Raw genomic sequence first — 25,400 nt, 5'->3', positions numbered from 1 at the left:
TGATACGACCTTTGCACAATAAATGTTTAACGACCGTGATTAATGTTAAAGATAACGCAATCATAAACAAGATGATAGCTGCGACGTACCTCGTAATAGGATAGGAATCCAGACTCATTGGTGAAGTTACCCGCGACTCCACCGCCGGATGCTGGTGCACCAATGTCGAATTTGTCCTTGTCCACCAGTGTGAAGGATCTACCGTACGTCGGCATTCCGATCATGAGCTTCTCCTTCGGTGCTCCCTGCTTCACCCATTCCCGCGCGCTATAATCCTAGAAGCAAACGATGATTTGGCAATAATGCAATGTCTGAAGCTTTAATATTGAAATCTTTAATATTGAAATGATTGTCACGCGAAATGGTACTGCCTTCGTACTTACCACCGTCAGCTTTTTCTGATAGCTGGTGGCACTTTCTAATGGATACAACGGACTGTTATGGCCTACTTGCCTCTCCCATTGACCATGGAAATCGTACGCCATCACGTTAATAAAATCCAGGTACTTAGATATTTCAGGAACATCATATCTAAAAGAAAGAAATATAGTTTTCCAGACTATAATTATTAGCAAAATAAAACAATGTTTATATTAGAAATCGTAAAAATGATTAAGTAAAATATTACTCTACTTGATTTTTAAATATGCAAGATATTGCCGTTATTTGAGTTTCTATCGATATTAAAACACGATAATTACCCTGCAGCAATAGCTTCGAAGCTTGCAGGCACTGCGGCAGACAGAATTAGTTTCGGTTGACCGGAGCTCTTGGCTTCACCCTCGAAAGCCAACCTCAGCTCTTTTAATAGATTGACGTAGGCCGTTCGATCATCAGCTCCCCTAGAAAATATTTCAGAAAATAACAACATAATTTTATATATCTAATTTATCTGTCTGTAATAATAAAATTAATTCATTGAAATTTCATAAATTTATTTTTATTTTCATATTCTCTCTTAATATGTTATTGAAAAATTGAAGCAAAAGATAAAGAATATAAAAAGAACCTCGGATATTCCCAGTCAACATCCAATCCATCAAATTTGTATTCCCGCAAGAAATCAATAGCCTCATAAACAAACTGGTTCATTCGGAAAGTATTGCTAGTCAGCTCCTTGAAGGGCGTCGAGCCGAATGCCCAGCCACCGATCGCGAGCAGAATCTGAAATCATTATCGCGAAGTATCAGCAACTAATTTCAACTTTAACGAGTATTTTAAAAAATACAAATGTAACAAAATGCGATAAAATGATAATTGTATAAATATAAAAAATATCCAGCATGATGTGTGTGCGGTAGATACCTTGATGTCTGGATTCTTGTCGCGGAGTGCGATCAGTCTGTGGTACATTTCAGCGTCTTTGTCGCTTCCTTCGGTAAGCAGATGATCCTTCAAAGTGGCAAAAGCGTACACCACGTGTGTGCAGAGAGTCGAGTCGATATCCTCCGGACTGAATCGTCCCATTCCCGGTCTCTTGTGTGACCAATTTGTCAGGTAACAGATGGTTTGCGCTTCTCTCTCTGTTAATAAGAATTTTTATTAATATATAAATATTCTTATTGACGCTCTATTTTTATAAAACTTATTATAATTGTACCGAATCACAAAATCTAAAAAATATCTTTAATTAAATAGATGGTTACCCTGAATTGGAGTGTTGATGACGAGTTGCGTAGACTTTTGGTGTTTCTTCGACTTGCTGAGGACCTCTGAGACGGCGATCTTGTAAGGCTCTGGTTTCTTCACGATCGTTTCCACGATGGTAGTTGCAACCGCACTCCAATCGACATCCTTGGCGTTAGTACCGCGCGAGATACCCCTGAGTTCCTCCCTCATAGCGCCAATCAGAGGATACCGAACGTTTCCGCCGCAAACGGTACCGTTAAAGTCATCCATGTCGATCGTCCACACCATCGCACCTCCATATCCTTTGCTCTTCAGCCAGCTCATTTTGTTCCTGATGGACTTCTCGTCGTCGAAACCTACCCACTGATCGTTGTACACCAAATACGGTACCTTCATCTCGTCGTCCCAAATGTAAGCGGCTCCGTTATGCAACATTTCGCAAATCTGCAATCGTACAATTCAATTTCAATCAATTCGTGGCGTGACAAATAATTTTGTCTAAAAGACAATCTGTATTTCATAAAAAGAAAGAATTCTTAATAATTTTTTGAGATATTAAAATTCCATAATTTAAATATTCAGTTTTAGATTCGATAATTATATTAACTATTAATATTATTATATGCAAATAATAATCATTAGGTATATTAATTATTTAATTTTTAATTTGTTAAAGATAGAAAAATATAAAGAGAGAAAAATACCTCGTAGTACGCGAGGAAACCTGACTCCTTGGTGTACTCGCCGGCTTTTCCGCCACCGCTGGCCGGAGAGTGCACGCGGAAGTTGGCCGAATTCGAGAGGGTGAAGGACCGGCCGTACGTGGGCATGCCTATAATTAATTTCTCTTTGGGTGCACCCATCTTGACCCACATGGTAGCCGCGTTGTCGACACTCAATTGTTTCTGCCACTCCGAGTCCAATGACGAGGCGTACAATGGAGCGTTGTGACCGGTCTCTCTCTCCCATTTCCCGTGGAAGTCATACGCCATGACATTAATGAAGTCCAGGTAACTGAGTAGATGAAAACATTTTAATCATGTAACAGACATTTCATATCCTAATTTGATTATATTTAACGCGTTGACTTAAAACTTTCGTGTGTTAAAGACAAGAATTATTCAATTATTTGACAGCGTGTTTTAATTCTTACAAGCCTATTACATATTTCTTCAAGTCTGAAGTTTCCTATTAGAATTTTCATACCTGGCGACAGCAGGCACATCGTAGCCGCTCTTAACGTTGTCAGGCCCGACCGGTACCGCGGCGGTTAACAGGAGTCGCGGCTTCTTCCTCTCTTGCGCTTCAGCCTCGAAGGCCTCTCGGAGCTCTGCTCACGCGTGCGGGAAAGCGATGAGAAATTAAATTCACGTTGCAACGTGACGGACGGCTCGTGACGAGCGGCCGCACACGAGCGACGAGTGGAAATGTCAAGTGTCTCGGCACGGCGTGCTTCACGCGTTTCACGCTGGACTTCGCGTAATCTCGCGGAATAAAACAATGGGCAATATAAACGTCGCCTTATCGAGATCGGCGCGCCTGACATTTCCAACGAACATCCCCCGGGGCGACGAGGGAGGTTTGCGTCGCTGCCCTTTTCCGCGGCGAGTCTCCTTACCCTTCAGCAGCAGAACGTAGTTCTTCTTGTCGTCGCCGCCCTTTGGGTACTCCCAGTCGATGTCCAGGCCGTCGAAGTTCCTGTCACGCAAGTACGGTATGGCGCTGTAGATGAAGGTCTGCCGAGCGTATCTCGTGGAGGAAACGTCCTTGAACTTCTGCGTGCCGAAGGACCAGCCGCCTGGATTCACAACGAAGCGAAAGAGAGCGTTGTAACTTTTACGAGACTGTGCTGTGTGTCGCGTGGCGTTCGCCAATCGGAATTGAACGTACTCACCGATCGCGAGCAGGACCTTCAGCGACGGGTTGGCTTTCTTGAGGTTCACCACCCTCTCGTACAGACCGATCTTGCCGTCCTTTGTCTCGTCGTTTGACTCGAAGCTGGTCAGTTTGTTCTTCTTCAGCCATCCGAAGGCGAAGATAACGTGGGTGCAGAGGTCAGGTTGAATGTCCTCCGGTAGGAACTTGCCGATCTTCGTGCGATACTGAGACCAGTTTGTGTAGTAGCACACCAGCTGGGGGGTGAAGAGACCATGAAATTAATGTGGGAGAATTAATGCACGAAATGTAGCCATGAAGACTCTCTCTGTCTTACGGCACTCATTCCAAACGTATAATTGAACTCGTTTACTCGAGGAGAAGCGTAATTAAGCCGCGTGAGAGAACGCGCTCCACTCGCGCGTTACGACAGCATCATCATCATCATCAGCCCGTCTACCTTAACGCGTACGCCTACCTTGTAATCGTTCGTCCTGCCGGGCTGAAGCTCATTCTTCGTGCTCTTGTTGCTGACACGATTTCGCGTAACCTTGAACCTATTGACACTGGCTGAGACCTCCTGATCGCTCGAGATCGACGGCGCGGAAGTCGTCGGCCTGCGGAATCTCTTCCTCGCACCTGACGACACATATACATCGTGTACACCCACTCGGTATCCGGACACCGGAATAATTACGTAAGGTCGCTTCGATTCTCTTCCTTCGTGGCGGATTGCGCAACCGGTGCACGAATATATGTTTCACGCGTTGCGTAAGTTTTCGCGCTTACACGCGACACGAAACTTCGAAAGGCAAGTGCCTTTCACCCGTTAGAATCGATTACTCTGGAACCGTTTTGCATACGTGACGCAATTAACGACGACAACGACGATGATGACTACGACGACGACGATAAGCGATAACGAGGAGAAGGACGACGAGAAAGCCCTTTCCGTTTTTTCGGATACATTGTATAACGCCGACTTGTGTAACGGAAGGCATTTTCTCGCGCAGGTGAGTGCTTCTGATGGATCGGCCGTCACCTGCGCACTTCCGACACTCGCCTCGTTCTCGTCGATCGAGGTGAAAAAAATTTATATAATCGCGACGCCGGAGAAATTATGAGCCGTCGTCGTGCCGATAAGAGTTAAGAATCTCTGACGTAATGGCCATCGGGAAACAACGCGTTACGTTACGTCGACAACCGATCAATAATGAAACGTTTGTTAATAATCGGTCCCGATCCCCGCTAATCCGCTGCGAAGTACGAGCTCAAACGGCCCATTGATGCCTAATGATTTGGCATCGTCACGATCCCCAAGAGCGATCGTTATGAAGGTACAAATACCACTGGAGATTGATGAATGCAGAAATTATAGATTACCATCGGCATGCTGGAGGATGCCTAACAGCAGCACGGTAAAGCAGACGAGCAGCAGCCTCCAGGTAGTTCTGCTGGTCGATACCTGAAAGGAAAGTGAAGGTAGACACAGCACAACCAGAGACGGGCAAGTACAAAGGAAACTTTAGCGAGTTTAATGCACTCGCACTCAGGCTGTCGCGCATCGCTTCCGATCGATTCCTCCTGAAAGCCTCCGTAAAAAATCCCTTTTAGATGTAATTTTCCAGTAATAATTATGTTTAAACGAGGCCGAACTTTTTTTTTAAAGTTTCCTCCGCTCTCTTATGTGTAGAAATATCGAAAGACAGAAATGCACTTTACGTTTTTTTCTCCTTGTGCATAACTATTCATGCATGATGAGGTCAAAGACCCAAGATACGGTTCGTGAGTATCATTCACGTCTGCGTCGCGTGCTAGGGGGAGGAAGGGAGAGAAATTTAGAATACCGCTCGTTAGTATCTGAATGCCTGACAAAGACGAGCGCCGGCGAAAGTCGTTTGCGGTTCTGACAATCAATTACCAAGCAATCGCGGATTGTTCTACAACAGCAACGAGCATCAGCTTCTTCCTCATTAAAAAAAATTGAATACTTAATCAAATGCGATTTCGACGTTCCAAGGATTCGCATCACGCGAATCGGAAAACAAAGTAAAACGTGATTGTCATCGTTTCTCGATGTAATCAGTTGGAGTAAATGGAACGACTATGGAATAATTCCATCTTCTTATTTGTAAAATAACAAAATCATGTGGAAAATCGTGCATACAATATACAACTTCACCTCGTCCAGCTGAATCACATCTTCAAGGCGCGATGCTTAACGTGCCTTATTGAGGTAATTATCCGCGATAACGGCACACGATTACTAAGACAATGTAGGATTGTTCATACTCGCTTAATGACGTTCTCACTCGCCAGATTCGCGTGAGATCACGATGGTAGTCACGCTTCATCGCGTTCTCCGATCAAATAGATCCGCGAGCGGGATAAAATGGCCGGCGAGCTAGTCGTCCTCGCTCTTGCGGTAATTATAATATTATCGCGAAACACGGGACAGTCGCCGGATTGGACGGAGAACTTCTTTTTTTCGAGGCCATGGTCGGTCGGGACAACCGAGCGGATTTTTGTATTCCATATATTCCAGCCACGAGACTGGAAAGTTCTTCACCTCGTGAACTCGCAATGGGGACCGAGCCGAGATTGTTGAATTTCATTACGACGCGCGCGGCTTAATGATATTCTGCGTGGCGCATGATTCCTCTCTCTCTCTCCCCTGCCACCCTCCTTTTATATCGAACCGAGAAGCGTTTCCCCTTGGTTGGACGCCGAAGAAGTGAAACTTCTTCTTTCCTACATGCTCCACAAAGTGGCCGTTCCGCGCTGCGTGGTTTATCGAGAGAGCGATTTTATTGGAATCTGTCGATCTTTAGCGAGATCTTTCGCATGGCTCACAAGTTGTTATTTTGCGCCATTTGACATTCCATTTCCATTCGCGCCCATGTAGTACCGCGTCGTCCTGACGTTGAAGACGCATCACGCTTGATACGAGACTCTCGCGAAGATCGTGCGAGAGATCATTTTCCCGAGTCGTCCCTGACGAGTTCGCACTCCGCGACATTGATAGCAACGATAAAGTGAAAACGTAATTACGCCTTTACTCATTCCATTCCGATTTCACTCGGCGCAAAGGTGCGCGTTTGCGCGAGATTAATCGGCTGCTTAATTTAAATCGTCTCATATTGTTGCAAATGCCTCGCGAGACTGCTTTTGAAACGACACAGATCCATCAGCATGTATAATGCATAAAATTCAACTGACTTTTCTAATAAGATAACGTAAATCAGCTCCGGATTACTTGTGTCTTCTCCCGACGCAAATTACTCAAGGAATCTGTCGCTAGCATTACGGATCGGAGCGCAAATCTCATTCCAAGACCTCCTGCGCGCGTCTCTCATCCAGTTAAGCATCATTTATCTTCCATAAATGTCATCGAGAACCGGCGCTCCACATTCGCTGAATGCGCTCTCCTCATTCCGTACAGTGTCATCATCGAACGGGAGATTAGCCCGTCCCCTTCCTCCTTTTTCCGCCTTATTGCTCATTGTCAGCACGCTCATTATCGCCAAGCGTCGTTCAGACGTCGCTCGCTGCTGATTCTAACGTGGGAGCGAGTCCACGTTACACTTCTGCTCGAGCGATGACGGTCATTAGCGCAATTATTAATTAACCAGATGCGCGACGGAGATTAACGTCACTGTGGAGGATACCAAACAGCTTTCAAGAAGAGGTCGGGGTCCTCGTTGCAACGCTCGCGGTGCCCCGAGAGCGTATTTGCATACAAGCGTGCGGCTCGTGCGCGTTTCTGCACAAGAGTTTCTCTCTCTTGTTGCATCGCCGCGTTGTTGCGTCGTTGCATACTTCCCCCCGTCATCATCGTCGACATCGTCATCTTCGTCCTCTTCGTCGTCCTCGTCGGTGGCTGACCGTGCACTCGCGCTCGAGGAGAGAGCGAGAGAGATTTCTATGCCAGAGACTCATAGAACGAGCGGCCGCTATTGCCACGGTGCACGACTCCCTCGTGTTATATAGCCAGTCAAGTATCCGTGACTCGGCAGGATGATAATTTCCCCTTATAACAGTTGCAGTTGGTCTCCTCGTGCATTCGCGAGCGAGCGAGCGAGCGAGCAAGCGGGCAAGCGAATTGCTGTACGCTAAACGTACAGACACGAGCCCATCCGGCATAAATTCCCACAGATATGACCGAGATGCCTTAAATTGCACTATATCGGGTTTCGTCGGCACTATATCGTTTCTTAGAGGGATGCGAGGGGATAGTATGGGGAGCTAGCACGCTAGTTGCCAGTTTTATTAGATTCGCCGTGAACAGAAACGCGCGATTAGGCTCTGTCTAACAATCTTTTACGATGAGGCTCGTTTCGAGTACTTTACGTATAGGAGATGATCGAGCGCACTTATCTTTATGATGGATCGTGTGGTTTTCCATAAAAACTGGAAATTTACGATCATAAAGTGAAAGCGCTCGCTCAGATCGATCTTGTCAAACATCGCTTGGTATGACTAGCACAATAAATTGCACGAGAATATCCACGCTTTTAATCAAGCTAATCGCTCCGGCGTTCCTTCATCTCCGAGGAATTCCTTCCCGTTTTGACGCAATGCTCGCTGTAAAAACGCAAATTTTATAGCTTAGTCGTTCAAGTAAAATAATTGCTATTACGTTGGCTGCTTGACCGGTTTACTGTTGTAGCGACATCTCGTCGTATCAAATTTTATAGTTGTTCAATATAATATCTCATTATAATAAAATCCAATGTCCTCTTTATTTTTCAGAACGGAAAATTTGTCATCTTTTGTCATTGGTGAAATATTAAATTTATTGCAGATGTCAATGAGATATGTTACTCCAAAACTATCAACGTCACCTTGACGTCATTTAATAAGCTCATCACAAAACTTGTGTGCAAGTCTCTCATTTTAATTCGAATTCTCACGGCGAGTATTAATTACCTGTCCTAATTATAGACGCGACTAATAAACCACGAAGCTAAATAGTCAAACTCGATTCGAGAGACCAGACATCAATTCCACTCCGTCACGGATGATCGAGTTCCTCGGTTTTTCTGGCAGTTTGACGATTTTTAATTATGTCCCTCCAGTTCGCCTTACCCGCCTCTTGCCAGGTGCACGACGACGGTAAAAGTTTCCAAAGCGGATGCAAACGCGATCTGAGACAGCTTCGAGAGGTGTGCGGTATTGCAACCCCGAAAATAGAACGCAAATAAAATCGATAAGAAAAATAATTTCGCGTATCAATACCATCGTATACCAGCGAAAGAAATGCGCGTAAGAAGCATCGAATTAATGAAAAATTATATGAAGAAAACCTAAAACGTGATTGTCGCTATACTTTGAACATTCAATTTGTAATAATTGTATAATGTAACATTCATCGAACATTTTGATCCTGCTTTGAATCCTCTTTAATAGTTAAAGACTAAAGAAACTTGAGAAATCTGAGAAACGCATTTTCTGCTTGCTCATATAATATTGATTAAATAGAATGAAATAAAATCTTTAATCAGTAACATTCCTTCAAACGACTATTGACTGTTAATATTGGTTTAATATATAACAATAATAACATATATTCTCGTCTCGTTTATTTAATGTTTTTAATAACGAATAAAACCTAACATTAATTTATTGCACCGCTGAGTTTATAAACGAAGTTTATACTTCAATTTATTCACATCTGCATATCCGGCTGACGCAAAGCAAACCGCATATTTTCTCATCGAGTGAAACCGGTATTGATCCTGTCACGTATGAAAAGTCTGTGCCGAAAATCCCGGCGGTTGTTCGCGACGTTATTGGAACGCGACGAGATTGCCGCGAAGCGAAGAATCGCGAGCACGCGTTATCTCCTGGATTAAAGTGTGAAATCCTCGTGAAAACCGGCGTGGTTCGCGTCGTACGACTCAAACGAATCCTCTTCGTTCCGTCCGGCTTAGTTTGAAGCTCGACACCGCGTATGCAGGATGCAGGCGAGTCCTGTTGGTCGATTTTGCGGTGGATTCTAGATCAGTGAAGCCGTCCATCCGTGAAAATTTCACTGACGTTCCTCACGCCTTCGCGGTTATACATATGTATGCACGTACATACGAGGAGTTCGGGATTTTCGAAAGTTGTCCGTCGCAAAGGTACGCGCGCACCCGACCCGTCTAATTGTTGATTCACCGCCAGCCAGAGAAATCGAATCTCAAACGCCGCCTATTAGATGGGGGAAATGCAATTACGCTTAACGATTATGTTCGCGGCCGGTATCGCGGTTCTACAACGGCGCATTTTCCCTTTTTCCTAGCCTCGGAACTCGAGCCGGCCGGAAAAGCTGCGGTTGATCGACGATCAACGATCCCACGATCAATATTTGTGATAGTGTGAAATTTAAATTCTTCTCTCTGATTATAATTAAACCACTATCGAAAGTGTCATCGGTGAAATTATCATGTCTCATTGAACGAAGTAAAATACTTGTTGACGCGAGTTGGATGTCTGATCAGCGCGCTGGGAATGATCGCGCTTCAATTAGATAATCTTGGAATTCCGTGCGTGAGTCATGCGATACAGGCGAAGCACCGTGAGATGCAGCGAATCCATTTCTACCGGTTTCTACCATACTATGCTTTCTTTTCGACCATGCCATGTTGCTCGTTACATTTACCCGGTTTCCATTCGAGCGCTCTCATTCAGCCCGCACACGGTTGACTTCGCTGCCCTTAGAAATCTTACGGTAAACGCGATGTGACCCACTTTATCTCCGCCGAATACTTCAGCTAGTGGCACCAGTCCTGACCAGTTTCGACAAAAATTTGATAAGACTATCACGACCGTATATACAGTGCTCACCATAACAAAATTACACAAATTTTACAGATTAATGCATTCATATTTGTAAAATTGAGAAAAAATTATATAGAAAATTCTTTCTGTGAAAATATTAATGTCCTGGAAGAAAGTTTTAACTTAAAATAACAAATTTTTAAGGATGAGTACTTTTTTATGGCGAATATTATATGTATATACAGGATGTCCCAGAATTCGCGGATACGGAATACACAGTATGATTGTCTGTACCAATAGAAACAAGTTTTTCTTCTGGCAAAATTACGTCTGAACATTACTTTTTAAACAATAGCAATTTTAAGCTAAGCAATGAGCGCTCTGGGTTACGCGTGAATCAGGAGCGGCACGCGCACGGTGTTCATGGCGCATGAGAGCGTCTACGCTATTTTACTATTTCACGAAAGATTTTGTAAGAACAATATATGAAATCTAAATATCGCTATTTTGATTATAACTTACGTAATAAGAGAACATTTTTTAATCAATATCATTGAAGTAAAGACTGAAAGTAAAATAAATAAATTAGATAACATTTTAGTGAATAATTTTGTGAATAATTGTTCTAACGTTTTAAAAATGTTTGTGGCCCTGAAAAGGGCCGATTACATATTTTAGAGCATATGCTCGAGATGCAGGCCTTCCATTTGTATACACATATTTGCTCTGCGGATAAGATTTTGTGTATACAAATGGAAGGCCTGCATCTCGAGCATATGCTCTAAAATATGTAATCGGCCCTTTTCAGGGCCACAAACATTTTTACAACGTTAGAACAATTATTCACAAAATTATTCACTAAAATGTTATCTAATTTATTTATTTTACTTTCAGTCTTTACTTCAATGATATTGATTAAAAAATGTTCTCTTATTACGTAAGTTATAATCAAAATAGCGATATTTAGATTTCATATATTGTTCTTACAAAATCTTTCGTGAAATAGTAAAATAGCGTAGACGCTCTCATGCGCCATGAACACCGTGCGCGTGCCGCTCCTGATTCACGCGTAACCCAGAGCGCTCATTGCTTAGCTTAAAATTGCTATTGTTTAAAAAGTAATGTTCAGACGTAATTTTGCCAGAGGAAAAACTTGTTTCTATTGGTACAGACAATCATACTGTGCATTCCGTATCCGCGAATTCTGGGACACCCTGTATAATAATAGTCTTATCACAGAAATTTGTATAATTACTATCCGTATTTGCACACACAAAACAGAAAGTCGAGAGCATTTGCTTCAAAAATTATGGAACAATTGAATAAACCTGCGAGTTTTTATGTTTGTTCGATTTCCACTCGGAGATTTCACAAAAGTCTAGTATTCCTCGTGCCTTTTCTGGTTTCAAGAGCTTCGCCGACTGCCATCGGATTTCTACGTGCCGAGGTGCATTCCACGTTAAATTGCTCTCGCCGGGAATGAGTGGTATCATGGGTTTCCGTCGTGTGTCCGCGGTTTTTCTCATCTGTGCGCGTTCCGCCGCTTTACCTCCGTTGCACGGCTCTTGAGAGCCTTGCGCTCCTTTTTCCTCTCGCGTTCTCCATTCTTTCTCACCGCGTCCGCCCCCGACACGTTTTCCAGCACCGCTAGTCACCGTCATTGTGATTTACTTCTCCTTATAAAGGATTCCTTACCCTTGCTCTGCATATTACGATCCATATAGCGACGCAAATGCAAATGCATAAATTGCGTTCTATGCAGATTCGCGGACATCCTAATGCCCGCGTAATTCCCATCGTCTATTCAATCTCGCTAGTACCAATGACACCGTTGCATCCACGGCATGAAAACGTGACCATTAAATTAATCCCGCGGCGGCAATGCAATCCCGTTGTGTCCGCTCGCGAGGATCGCCGGGATCGCAATTGCGATAATTAAATGTAAATCGCAACCTGATTTATCACGAACGACAGAGCCGGGCAGAGCCGGAGCGTCTTACGACCCCGCCGTGCAACAATCCCCGTCGCGGTGTGTCAGGTCAATTATGAAAACTCGAGAGGCGAGGCGCGTCCCTACCGCCGCATACATATTTCGCGCATTAACGGTAATTTGCACGCAGCATGCTGATGTAACAATCGCTGGAACGTATGCACGTGCATACATATGCGCGAGAGATGCACTTTAATGAGACGTGACTTTGGGGTTCTTTCTTCTCTCCTTGTTCGCGACCTTAGAACCGCTCACCTCCGGCCTTCGTCTTCTTTTCGGCGCGCATTGCCGTCTCGCGCCGTTTACAACCGGCTAGGGCCGCTTATTACCGTCCTTTTATCTAACAACGTTAATTTATGCGCACTTTTAAACTCGCACCGAGGCTGACAACTATGCCCGCGTGCCCCTCACGTACCCCGTAATCTTACATCTTACGGCTTTACAGCCCGTTGCGGAGAGTCTTTGCTCGTTATATAAAATTGCCTGGCGCGCGCTTCTTTGACAATGTGACACGTATTTTTCCGCGGGACTGTATGTAACGTCGCGATAAATAACGCTTAATCCACCGCGGCGAGCAGTTCAAGCGACGTGCCGCGTTTCATTGTCGCCCAATTAAGCGGCAATCCCGGCCGTTATCCGAGCTCAGTTCCTTCCTGCTTTCACCCGAATTTGAATTTCGTCCGTTCGATCCAGGCGTTTTTGCGTGATTCGAAAATCCGGGCTGCGGATTTATTAGCCGGCAATTAGCGCTCAACCTGGAAACCACCTGGGTGAAAGCTTCAACCGTGAGAAGTAAGACAGTCTATTATTCTCGCTGCCGACTCTGCTGCGGCGCTGTGACCATCGGACTCTGTCTTTGTCGCCAACGTACTCGCCATTGTACTTACTTGCAGCGCCTTGCATCATTTTAAATGTATCAGCATGGTTCACTGACGCTCCCGAGATGATTCGTGTCACGTCATTAAAATCAGGCGGCACGGAGACGAAACCATTATTACGTGAAACGATATCTCGCGTTATGTAAAACGCCGATGTAAAGCCGCGCGTGTCTCCTTCGTCGTGGGCGCGGCTCGCGCTGTAATAAATATTTCACCACGCTCGACGGCGTTGGCCCCTCGCGTTGCATCTGCAAGTCCGGATCACCTCCCGAGTGATTTTTTCTATGTAGTTTCCTCATTCCGACTTACCGCTCACTCGCGTCGCGTAATTGGAACGCGAGAATCCGCGGCGCGCAACCGGCGCGCGCGATCCGCCAACGTCAACGCGTGGACGTCCATGCGTTAGCGGCGTTCGCCAACAATATAAATTATGGGCGTTAGGCTGTTTTACGAGCGACGCAGAAACCGGCCGCCGATCGCGCTCATTAACAGTCAATTAACGTTTAACCCGGCGGTCAGGTGAAAGTGCCTGCGGCGGCGGAAAAAGAAAAAAAAAGAAAAGAAATCATCTATTATTATTCCCCTAATCATTTCCGTTAGTCCGTACGTTCGATTGCGCCAAACTTTCTCAAAGTACAGTCGCGGTATCCTTTAAACGCGTTTCTCACGACTCAACAATTTGTTTCCTTTCCTCCCACCCTCCCTCCCTTCCCCTCTTCCCGTCACCTCTCCCGCCCCGCCTTGTCATTCTCCAGAAACTTTCTAATTAAATGCTATCACACTGATATGTGTCGCCGGCATGCCGATGTCGATATCGCATCGATCACGGTGCACGAATCGAAAATTCTCTTGCAACGAAATTAATTGAATTAATCAAATTTTATTGAATCCGCCCAGCGCGAAGTAGGTATCTTAATAATTAGCGAATTACCGCGAGCTCTCGAGTCGCGATCGTATCGCGGTAGAGCGGTGGCTCTTGCCGCGATTTCGCGCCGTAGATGCAGCCGCAAGATGCATCGACTTGGCTCGGTAACACCGTTTCGGCGCCGCGCGCGTTTCAGCTACGCCGCTTTTCCATTCCGAGCTCGCGAAACCCGCTCTAACCGCTCGCTCGTGTGGTCCATCATTAACACCCGCTCATTAGAGTAAAATCAGGTGCGTTGGCTCACGGCGCGCGTCATTGTGATCCGCTATCGGTCGAGGATCGATCTTTCTTTCTCATCTCACGATCGCGATCGCGCTTCTATCTACCGCGGCTCGAAACGCCCGGCTATTCTCATTCCCATTTCTTCTTCCCATGGACAAAGCGCGCGCTTTATATCCCGACCTGCCCCCTCTAATGTTATTATGAGGTTTACGTCAAGATTCTCAGGTCTAAGTTCGTAAAAAAGGATGAGCAAGAGAAATAAGGCCGTTAATGAAATTAATGACAGGCTGTTTGATTTCAGCGCAGCAGACAACGCGAATTAAACGTGTAAGTCACGGCGATGTACGACATGCAACATGGGAAGAGCAGGTCGACGCTCGTGAGACCTCCCGTACATCGCGCGCGAACCGCTTTCTAATGTAAAGCTGTATATCTCGGCAATCCATCGGTTTCGATAGAGACATCATATAATGATGCCTGACATTGAAATCCGATGTCGAACATTGTCTCTCTGATCCGCACACCTCGAGGAGAGCGCCTATATCTTGTTTGGAGGCTTATATAAGCTGTGCAGACCCTGCAGACACGCGACACCCGGTGCAAGCGTGCGGCGAATCTTAATCTGGAGATGACCCACTTGGGATGAAAAAAATCTACCATTCTCAGGTGAACGCGCTGGGTCAAGTTTTTGAGTTCGGCGCACCTCGGGCGGAACGCTCCGGCAGAATTCTCGAATGAGTGTTCGCATTCTCCGTTGAATCCGCGTGAATCCTCGTGAAGCTCCGCGCCGCGATGCGGCTGAATCAATTTCTTTCGGGTGCCGTGTTTCCTTTCAGCGTGGCAGACGAAACGCGTCGTCTTACAAAACGGCGACATGCGTTTCGTTATTCCGCGTGCAGAGTCGGCTTTTGACGTGAGCGATACTGCGGGAATAATGCAGAGAACAACGCCTGAAACACTCGCGTTGCATTGGGCAATCCGAAAGACAACGCGCGCGCGCACCGACGAATTTCACTTTCCAAGTTAATTAACCTTGAATGACGCACCAGATGCTATCAGTACCGGGGGATACTTTCGTAAGAAGAAAAAAAAAACGTGGCCGCGTGCAATTTCTTCCTCGCGCGGATCGAATCGAGGAAGAACTCCGGCGCGCTTATCTACCTGATCTGTCAATTAAATCGCGGTGTCGCGTCGTCGCGCGCGCGAGATGAGAGCAGAGAAGCGTTTGCGTACGCGTCGAGAATATATTTCGGCGATTCCCTATCTCTTGCATATATTTAGCAACCGGTAAATGCTTTCGACACCAAAACAGGATTGCTAGACAGTCGCTATCCTTCGGACAGTCGCTGTCCACGCAGCTGTTTCGTGAAAAGTTCTTCGTTCGGCTCGCGCGTACTCCATTGAACCGCGACGATCAGCGATTCGGTCAGGTATCGACATCCTTTGGCATTGAGATCTAAGCAGCCTTGCTACTTCCAGAAAAAAAAAAGAAAAATGCCGGTTTTAGAGTCGATCACCGGTGGCGATCCACGCGTTACATTATACCACGCGCGACTGACTTACATAAGGGCAACCTGTTAAACATGTCCTGAGGAGGGCCTCCCCCCGCGCTTCTCCACGCATTTTAAAGCTGGAAACGACCCGGTTCCGAGCAAAAAAATCCGTTCCCGTGTTGGAGCGAGCCCGACAACTGAGCGCCGCTGTCTGGATAGCGATGGGATCGATACTTTCGCCGGTGTGTATCGAAACTCAACGAAAGTGTATCGTAAAGTGAGTATTTCGTAAACTACGTCAACTATGCGAGCACGCTACGCTGGGTCCTCGGAACATATTCACATATCCGGTTTACGTTATCCTCGCACGTGATAGCTGACCTGATTAATTGCAAGACACGATTATGAGATCGCCGAACCATAAATTACGGAAATGTGAGAGTATCAAGTGAATCAAATCAAATAAATTCGCAGCGGTGTATGTTGATAGATAGCATTATCAGCCGCGTTACCAAGCGGCGATACTGTTTCAAATGTCAATGTCAGCGAGTTGGAGAAAGATCTCCGAAAACGAGAGAAATTAATCGATTGAATAAATGAATAACTGAGTACACGTAAATCGGCTGACTTTTGTAACCCAAGACCGCCGCAATCTTCTGACTCACCCGATACGTGCCTCGAGCCTCTCGTAACTCCTTTGTAACACGCGAGCGAGGTTCATCCTGCTCGTTTGCAGCCTTTGACTATTTCCCTTTCGCATCTGCTTGGTAATTGCACCGAGAGGATTTCCGAAAACTTATGTTTATTTCGATGAATATATCCTTCCCTTCCTTGTTTTGCAAGCAAAATTTATTCGGCTTGAAATCGCAAGCCCATCGTTCAGCTCAACCCCATCGCTACACGCACCATCGGTGCGTGCGTATCGATTTGTTTCCAGGCTACGCACGTTTGCGAACCGTTTTCACCTGACTTCCGCCGAAGGGGCCTCTGGGACCGCGTGTGGTGTCGCGCGCTTATGAAACTTCCACTGGTTTTCTGCTACGGGACATGCGGTTAATTTGTGGAAGACCGCTTGTCCGTTTCCTATCTACTTGTTAAAACAAAGCTCAAAGCCAGCTTTTGAAACCATGCAATCGTACCTGCGTATCCATTTCTAGCAATTTATTGCAGTACTGTGATAATATATGAAAAGGGATCAGTTTTCCAAGTATGTTTGGTATTTATAAATAAATTAGTTGTTACCTACTTTGTATTTTGATATTTTTAACGTTTTACGTAATGTATTTAATAAAGAGGATTAGTGTCAGTTCTGTCTAATGTTTTTAGGAATTTCTTTTCATCCGCGTTTTCCTTTGGAGCAGCTTCACGCTCATGCTAGTAAAAAAATTAAAAGAGAGTTTCAAATGTGTTATGTTTGGTATTTATAGATAAATTAGTATTGCCTATTTTGTATTTTAATATTTTTAACGTTCCATGTAATGTACGTGATAAAGAGGATTGCTGTCAATTCTCTATTTAATGTTCTTAGGAATTTCTTCTGATTCGCGTACGTTTTTCTTTCGAACAGCTTCACAGCGCATGCTAATAAGAAGATTAAAAGGGTTTCATTTTCTTTAAGCAGATATAAGTGTATGTAGGTTACGATGGAAAGCTGCTGGAATTGAACGCGTCGCGGACTGCGTAATTGAACGCGCTGTTTCCACAAGAAGTTTTTACTCTTTTTCTCCTGTACAGATATTATTATTCTAATTTTCATTATCCACCATTATTCCGCCGTTACATATATTTTAATTAGATATTTCTACGCACGTACAATAATAATAGATTATTATTACGCCATAGAGTCTCTCTATTTTCTAATTCTAGAACAGCGGTCTGTATGTTAATTCTTTTTTCATTCTGCATCGAAGTTCTAATTTCTCGTCTTTTCTCAAATTATTCCTACTTATATTCCCATGTTTATTATTGAAGAAACTATTCTTGTCTATAAACGCTTTTTCTCTTTAAGACTAATTTTCCATTTTTATTACTTGCTTTCTTTCCCTTTCTTTGTTCTCTTGTTTTCTCTTGTTTTCCTGTTCTCTTGTTTTCCACAATTCTTTCTTGAAAGGAACCACTCCATCGTTTCACCACTGCTCATAATTTCTGCGGTTCGCCCACAGGAAACGCCTTATGACATCTTAAAATTTACTGCCCACGCAGAAAGATATATTGTCTTTCTCCAAGTGACCATTTCGCGACGAGTTCTCTTCCCCTCGTCTTTCTAATCTCAATTTGATTTCGCACATTTCGTTCATCCTTTCGCCGGATTTTAGGCGCATTATGCGCGCACGAGCTTATGAAATTTCCACCGGCTTTCCGCCGCGAAAAACATGACAAGTTTCGTGATACACTACGTGGATGACCTGGTTACGCTTCCTGTCGTTCTTACTTTTTTCCTCGTCTTTTTTTCACATCCTCGCGCAACATTTCTATTCCGTGGAACTTTGTATTCCAGAGACAATCCCTGCAGCCGCCCTTTTACCTCGTTTCCGCCGGAAGACGTCTTGAAGCTGCACGCACGCATGCATCATGATCTTCTCGAAGGATACGTTGAATTGCTAAACGTTCCGCGAGCTTGTTCTCCAACGCACGTAACGCCTGATGTCTTGCTTTTTGAAATTAAATCTTCCCGCATACATCGACAACAGAAATAAAACAGATATTACTATATTGCAATAATAATTATTATTTATCTGCATTTGTATGAGCATCTCTATTTTTCATCACACCGATGCATCTGGTACACGCATCTTCTCGCGATTTTTTCCCCTTGGAGAACAATAAAGATGTCGTGAACACGGATGTCCATTAATGTCATCGTCGCTTTCCTCGCCTTGGTGTCATTTCAGGAACCCGTTTAAGCCGCGCAGTCCTCGGTAATTCGAGATAAATGACGCATAATGCGGCTTCGTAACCGGCGTGGCGGAAAACTTCTCATAGAAAGCCGGTGCGAGAATCTGGTTGAATTTCTACCCGACCAAGTCCACCCCATCCGTGGCAGGTAGCCGCGTTTAGATACGTTCACCAACCGCGAACTCGCGCTGACAGAACGCACGCGGAACGTACTCTCCGCGCTGGACCGCGGGCGAGTCTGCATTCTGCACCCGTTCGCGTATCTTTATCCTTAATTGGTGCAGGATGATTTTTGCCAAGGGATTCCGCCTCTCGAATCCGCTCGTACTTCTAGATACCTGTGCGCGAATGCAGCAGTGCCCGCAGCGCGATAGACGTCTCGATGTATAATGTAAAGCACTCACTTGCAAAACGCTGCAAGGGTTGCACGTTCGAGAGTTACATTGACGTTCCTAATAAACGCGAGTGCATTAGAATTGCAGCCGCGCGACTGTCCGAGGCAGTCTGCGGGCGTCGGATTTACATAGGTACGCGATGATATTTAATGCGGTTCGCGCTCCGCTAACGTGATAGAATTTTCAGGCGATAATGAAATCCATGAATGTCTGGTCATTTTATACTTTCAAGCTATGTGGAATCTCTTTTACAGCTCGCACGTGTTCCCGAATAGAGATACACGTGTGTCTTTATCAAAGATATTCAACTCACGTCGTCGTAGTTTAACGTCATAGTATTATGTGCGTTATAAAATCGTGAGTTCTTACATTCGCCGGGACATGCGTAACGATTTCAAGGTAGGTACACGAGACGCCGTATCACCGGAGAAGCGAATGTCAAAGCGTTTTGATGGCAAAAGACGCCATAAAACCCGGTTCTCGGAAGTTTCATGGATATAACATAAATAGAGAGATAGATAGAAATAGAAAGAGAAAGAGAGAGACAAGCCTTTTTTCTTGCCGTACCGTTATAGCGGCTGGTCACGATTAGCGACGCTCATTAATAATTCAGCGCGATTCATTGCATCCTGCGATTGTGGCGGCGGTACCAGACGATTTCTCGGGTCGAGACAGGTATGTCGCTTGAGAATACGAGAAGAGAGGCCGAATCATCGGCTTGGCAAACGTTCCATCAAACTCGTATAAATAAAATGTTAATACATTTCTGGAAAAGGGGGCGATCCAAAAAAGGCCGCGGTAGTCAGATTTATCGTTAGCATTCTACGTTATGCTGGCGAAGTCGATACTCCGGGGCGTGGCACAGGATGAGATAGAAAGTTGTAATACGATAGATTTGTAGTATCGCACGGCGACCACGAAGCGACACGCTTTACAATCGCAATTCGTGCGGTCCGCCCGGCATTTTTATTCCAAGGAAAAGCGTTATACCGCGGCCCTGTGGCACGTAAGTTTATTCAAGTATGAAGAAACTTGGATGGAAAAAAAGGCTTCGCTCTCGAAAATTGCTATGTTCCTCGATAATGTATAGCGTGTCTCAAAACTCTCGCGCTTTCTCCAGCAGGATTCGACGTAGAGGTATAAAATGTGTGGAAAGGGAAATAGAGGGAAAGAGAAAGAGAGAGGTGATAACACAAGTTCTTCCCTTCCATATTTAAGTGTACATATTTGATAAACGAGTGAAATTGAGGTATGCGCGCCACAAGATGAAATTCATGATCAATTTCATCCACGAATCTACGAAACTTATAAAGAATTGCCGACACGATGCAACGCAATAAACACTGGCTTTTGTTCTCCTCCTTATGACTAGAATTTCTCTCCTTCTCTCAAAGTCGGTTTATTTTTCAAATATACCGCAAATGTTTTTCAGAAAGTTGACAACAAACAGCATGATCTTATTATTCTTTACCTCTGACAAACGCAAACGTCACGAATGTATGTAAAAGAAGACAAACAATGTAACCTCGGTTATATTTCACATTTTCAGATAAATATTCGATACCGTTTGTTTCAGTGCTGACGCATCGAACTTTCAAATTAATTTAAATTAAAATTAAAATCGATTCGTGAAGCACACAAGATAGCTTTCGTGGGCAAATAACGAACACAGATTAATTAACTCCAACGAAACCTCCGCGAGCAGAGAAACTGCTGTGAGGGGCTGCAGCCATGATCACGTAACTTTCTTCAAGTCGGCGAGATTCGATCGGAACGAGCTTTGCCCGAGATTGAAAACGACGAGAAGAGTGAGAAGCTCGCGGCGCGATTCGATCGCACGCACGATCCTCGCAGATTGCGCGCTTTCACGGCGCGCGAGCAGGTGAATCTCGCGGCGTAACGCAGGAAGACGCGGCACAACAGTGCGAAACTACCTTACGAATGAAGTCGTGCGATGGGATACGTTTCTTCTCTTTCTTTCTTTTTTTTAAGAGACCCATTCATACGTCCGAGCACACGGAGAAAAGGCTCTCCCACGCGCGACGAGAGCGTCACGCAATTACTCGGCGATTTCGATGCCGCCGTTCGGCGAGGATTTATGCCGTTATGCCAGGAGGAAAAATGCGTCGCGACGAGGTCGTCGCACGACGAAAGTGAGAGGAGTCGCGGGTACAACCCGGAAGGACAGACGAGTTCCCGGTTCTCCGACGAAGGTCCGGACGGTGGATTCGTGTGCGTGCGAGCGCGAGCCGCAGGATCGCATTAAATCGATCGGGACTGGCCGAGATTAAATCCTCGAGCGGGCAGAGTTTTCATCGCAGCGGATTTTTCGAAACGCTCGAAAGTTTAGCCCGAAGTAACGACGTTGATGTTTATCGCGCAATGCGTGCCGATGCTCGATAAGCCGAACGTTCTTGGCTATAATAATTATAATCGCTTATGGGTACTAATGTTCGCCACGATTTCCGGAAAGGAATTTCGTGTCCGCTTCTTTCATTTCGATTAGAATTATTAGAAATTACTTTTACATAAACGCGTTTAATTAATCGCTAGCTACAACAAAATCTGCGCTCTAATAATGACGAGGCGAGAATCGCGCGATTTCGCGCAGCTGTTTTTATCCTTCACTCGAGTCCAACAGTTTTCGGACCGGTTCTACGATGGTCCCACATAAAATCCACGCGTGTGATGTAACGACTAGTTGCGCGACAAAAATTTCAGAAACGAAATCGCACGGACGGAAAACGCGGTTTACGGGAACGTTCAACCGCGAGCTGTCTGTTTGTGCGAGAGTGATTGCGGTGGTCGCTTTTGATCACGATGGTCGCGAAACTCGAGCAAATTATTCGTACGATCTCTCTCCATCAAAAGACCCACGACAACTCGGCAAGATCGGCCTCGAGTAAATTACGTTCCTTGCCGAATGTAGATCGCGCAGGTATGCGCGCAGGACCGATTTAGAAGATAATTACTCGCTACGCGCGACAGCCTTACATAAATTGTTACGTAAAGTATCGACGTTCAACATTAAAGTTTAAAAAAAAAATATTTGAAGCGGTTATTGGTGACAAGATGCAAGTTATTACGATAATGTAATCGTACTCACCATGATCACTCCAATCACTCAAAACAACAACAAACAACAACGGTCTCTGGCTCGGTAGCACCGTGCGTAGAGCAGAAAATCAGCGAGGAAACCTCCCCCGGGACAGACGTCTTATCAATGGGGGAAAAACAGTGTAAAACGCAAAAGAAAACTCAACAACGCGCGACAAAACTGCGATCGGAGGGAGAGAGAGAGAGAAAGAGAAAAAAAAGATAGAACGGATCTCGTTAATGATACGGATCAATGATCGAGGATCCGCCGCCGCATGATCGGAGAACTGTCACTGACAGCAGTTCGGGAAACACTGACTTGGACTGGCGAACGAGCCTACTGTCATTCTCTCTCTCGCTCTCTTTCATTTCCCCTCTCTCTAGCCGCAGCATTCTCTCTCTCTCTCTCTTTCTCTTGCTCCCTCACTCCCTCTTTCTCTCTTTCTCCTTTTGTCTCTCTCTCTTTCTCTGTCTGTCTCTGTCTCTTTCTTTCTGCACGTAGAGTGCATCCTCTCTCTTCTGCTCCTACATGCTGCACATTTTTCGCAACACACTTCCAGACGACGACGACGACGATCGCGATGATGATGACGACGAAGACGTCGACGTCTTAGTCGCGACGGCAATTAAAGCCGCCTTTCATTTTGCGTATAGTTAGTGACAGCGCGCGCTATAGATCGGCGCTGGCGCAAAGGCGATCGCTGGTCAGTTACGCGAAAATCAATCACCCTCGTTGACTGATCTTGTCCGCAAGTTCGAGCTTTCCCCTTGCCCCTAATCTGAATCTCCCGTTCTTCAAATTGATATGGATGATTGTTTGGAAACACATGATTGGTGGGAAACACTAGGACTAGCAAGAACTTTGAGACGATGCCGGGCAGTTATGCTCGCCGCTGTTGCCTAAAAGATCATATCAAATTAATAACTAGAATGCGTAATGTGTAAAACTTTACAAGCATCGTTGCGATATGCACGCGTGAACAATAACTCAACAAGTTCTGCAATTATTTCGCATTTGCTGCATATCGCATGCACGTATGGTAAAGTTAGTTACACGGAATTCCGATAAATGTATTAAAAAAACAGACGATCTTTTTACAAAATAAATATCTGAGATGCGATGCCGATGACCGATACAAAATGAAAAAAATCAATTGAATAACGAAACAGGAAACTGAACCTCGTGATTGCACGAATGTACCTTAATGCAAAACACGAATCGGCTGAGCATAATGCGATCGGCGTAAGCGTAATAGATTGGTTATTTAAATGTTGCAACACTCGCGCGATATAATTGGGGGAAATATTGGTGCGGCAAGTTATATCGATAGCGATCGCGCAATTATTCTGTATAACAGTTACGCGCGTTATAATAAATAATCTAACGGTATGCACGGTGTTTGCGCCTGTAAATAATCGCGCTGCGTGCCAGCACTCGCGGCGGTCTTACTCGCGCGAGTAAGGATATAGAAAGTCGACAATCGAATTTACATCCAGAGAAATAGAGATCGTACAATCGCGCGCGAATTGTCGTTCGCCGTGAAAATCTCACCGCAATCTCGCTAAATCTCGGCAGCCGAGGAGGCGCGACATCATTGTTCCGCCGCGAGATGAAACGCGCTTCCGCTCGCGCGGGCGTAGTCGGAGCCAGCGAACTTTCTTGTTCGTCAGCGCACTTCGAACGAGAAAACGTCTCGGTTTTTAAATAGAATTATGAGATACGATTAAAATGTCTGCTCTACGATGCCTGCAATAAAGTTCTCCAACGAGTTCTGTTCCGATCGCGAGGCACTTCGAGCGAACGCATCGCACGAGGAAGATATTCGAGCTTAACGAGCTTCCGTATGAGTACGTATGTAGTTCTTGATTGCAGGCCTGCTTTGATCGATGGTATCGTTCTAACTATCTACCGCAGAAGGCCGGGGTGTAATTAAGACCGAAATTAGACTTTCGCTAAAAACGAAGTCAGCAAATTACTTCCAGTGCGCGTACTAAGTGGTATCCTCTTCGAAGATGTTCCACGGACGCGCGCGGAAAGACAACCGGTTGTCACTCTAAACATGCTCCAGAGAAAGGAGGAGTAATGCAGCTGTTTTTTGTCGCCTGCCAGTCAAATTACATTGTTCAAGCACATATTTTAGAAACCTAGGTGCCAAAAGGAATACGCGTGGTGCTCGCCTATTCAGCTCGCTCTTCAGGATTTGTCACTCGTGAATAATACAGTCGGATTGAAGCGCGAACGTCAAGATTGTGCACGCCACGATTGCTCGCGTCTTGCGACAGCTCCATCTCATCATGCTAAATCGCTTCGCTAATTGAAATTGCAAATCGACTCGCGGGAAGAGAATTCGCAGGAAGAAAGTAAGAAGATTCTAACTCGCGCGACGTGGTCGATAATTGTCGCGCAGACACGCGCCGCCCATAGATCAAATCATGGATCTTCCTGCTCATCTGAAAAGCGAAAGTGACTCTCTCGCGATCGTTTCCTCGCCGCTTTCCTCCGCTTTTCCGCGGAGAAGCATTCAGCTTCCTCGCGTTCTAAATTTTATCTCGCTCGTTCGTGCGAGAGAAGAGCTTTAACGCTCTGTCAATATGCGGAATGCTTCGCCGTTCCTTTCTCTTAACCGTTGCGATCTTATAACGATCCGCAGGTGCCTGCATAATTAACATTATAGAGAAACACAAATCGCTCGGATCAGCACGTAGCCCAACCGCGAAACGATCATTAACCCTTTCCCTCTAGACCACTGCGATGGTAATAAGCGTGACTATCGGGCTTCGAAAATTACTTCTGTGGAGAGTTATTTGTTATACGTTACCCGCACGTTCCTTTCCGCGTGTCAATGTGAATTACTCAATACGCTCGTGTTGAGAGAACCCTTAATTGAAAATGTCCGCAACAAATTAGGAGGTTTCTTCTATCGTTTGAATGGGATTTCACGCGATCTCGCGATGAAATCTCGGCACGATCGAGCACGAAACCGAACGCATCAATCACCGTTAGGATTTATTCGCGATGATGGTTTCATGGTGATGGAACATTTTATGACAGAGCGTCTCGCCATATAAATATTAACGTTGATCAGACAGTGATATAGTAAGAGACATTATGTATTCAATATTAACAAAAATGTATTGATCATAAAAAATTAAAAGAGGTGACTTAACGATTCCAGGGTTTTGCTCGTATCAGTGAGTTGCTAGTAGAAACGGTTAGCATGTAGTCAGACGATGGGCGAG

General features: G+C 45.1%; 1 protein-coding gene across 1 annotated transcript in view; it reads right to left on the bottom strand.

Moving 5' to 3' along the window:
* Positions 1-25,400, bottom strand: part of LOC105279339 (probable chitinase 10) — a 27,855-nt gene extending 2,455 nt beyond the window's left edge. Inside the window, exons 1-13 of the mRNA XM_011339012.3 lie at positions 22,171-25,400; positions 4,888-4,969; positions 3,983-4,143; positions 3,524-3,761; positions 3,248-3,427; positions 2,836-2,959; positions 2,334-2,643; positions 1,647-2,073; positions 1,306-1,523; positions 1,010-1,164; positions 702-842; positions 384-531; positions 90-275 (exon numbers count right to left, since the gene is read on the bottom strand). Coding sequence (XP_011337314.1) covers positions 90-275; positions 384-531; positions 702-842; positions 1,010-1,164; positions 1,306-1,523; positions 1,647-2,073; positions 2,334-2,643; positions 2,836-2,959; positions 3,248-3,427; positions 3,524-3,761; positions 3,983-4,143; positions 4,888-4,969; positions 22,171-22,173 — 2,373 coding nt within the window. The 5' untranslated portion in view covers positions 22,174-25,400. The remainder of the gene's footprint in view (positions 1-89; positions 276-383; positions 532-701; positions 843-1,009; positions 1,165-1,305; positions 1,524-1,646; positions 2,074-2,333; positions 2,644-2,835; positions 2,960-3,247; positions 3,428-3,523; positions 3,762-3,982; positions 4,144-4,887; positions 4,970-22,170) is intronic.

Source organism: Ooceraea biroi, chromosome 1, assembly GCF_003672135.1.
Source record: "Ooceraea biroi isolate clonal line C1 chromosome 1, Obir_v5.4, whole genome shotgun sequence".
Taxonomy (NCBI): domain Eukaryota; kingdom Metazoa; phylum Arthropoda; class Insecta; order Hymenoptera; family Formicidae; genus Ooceraea; species Ooceraea biroi.
The sequence above is the reverse complement of the archived record's forward strand: the minus strand, read 5'-3'. Positions and strand labels throughout refer to the sequence as shown.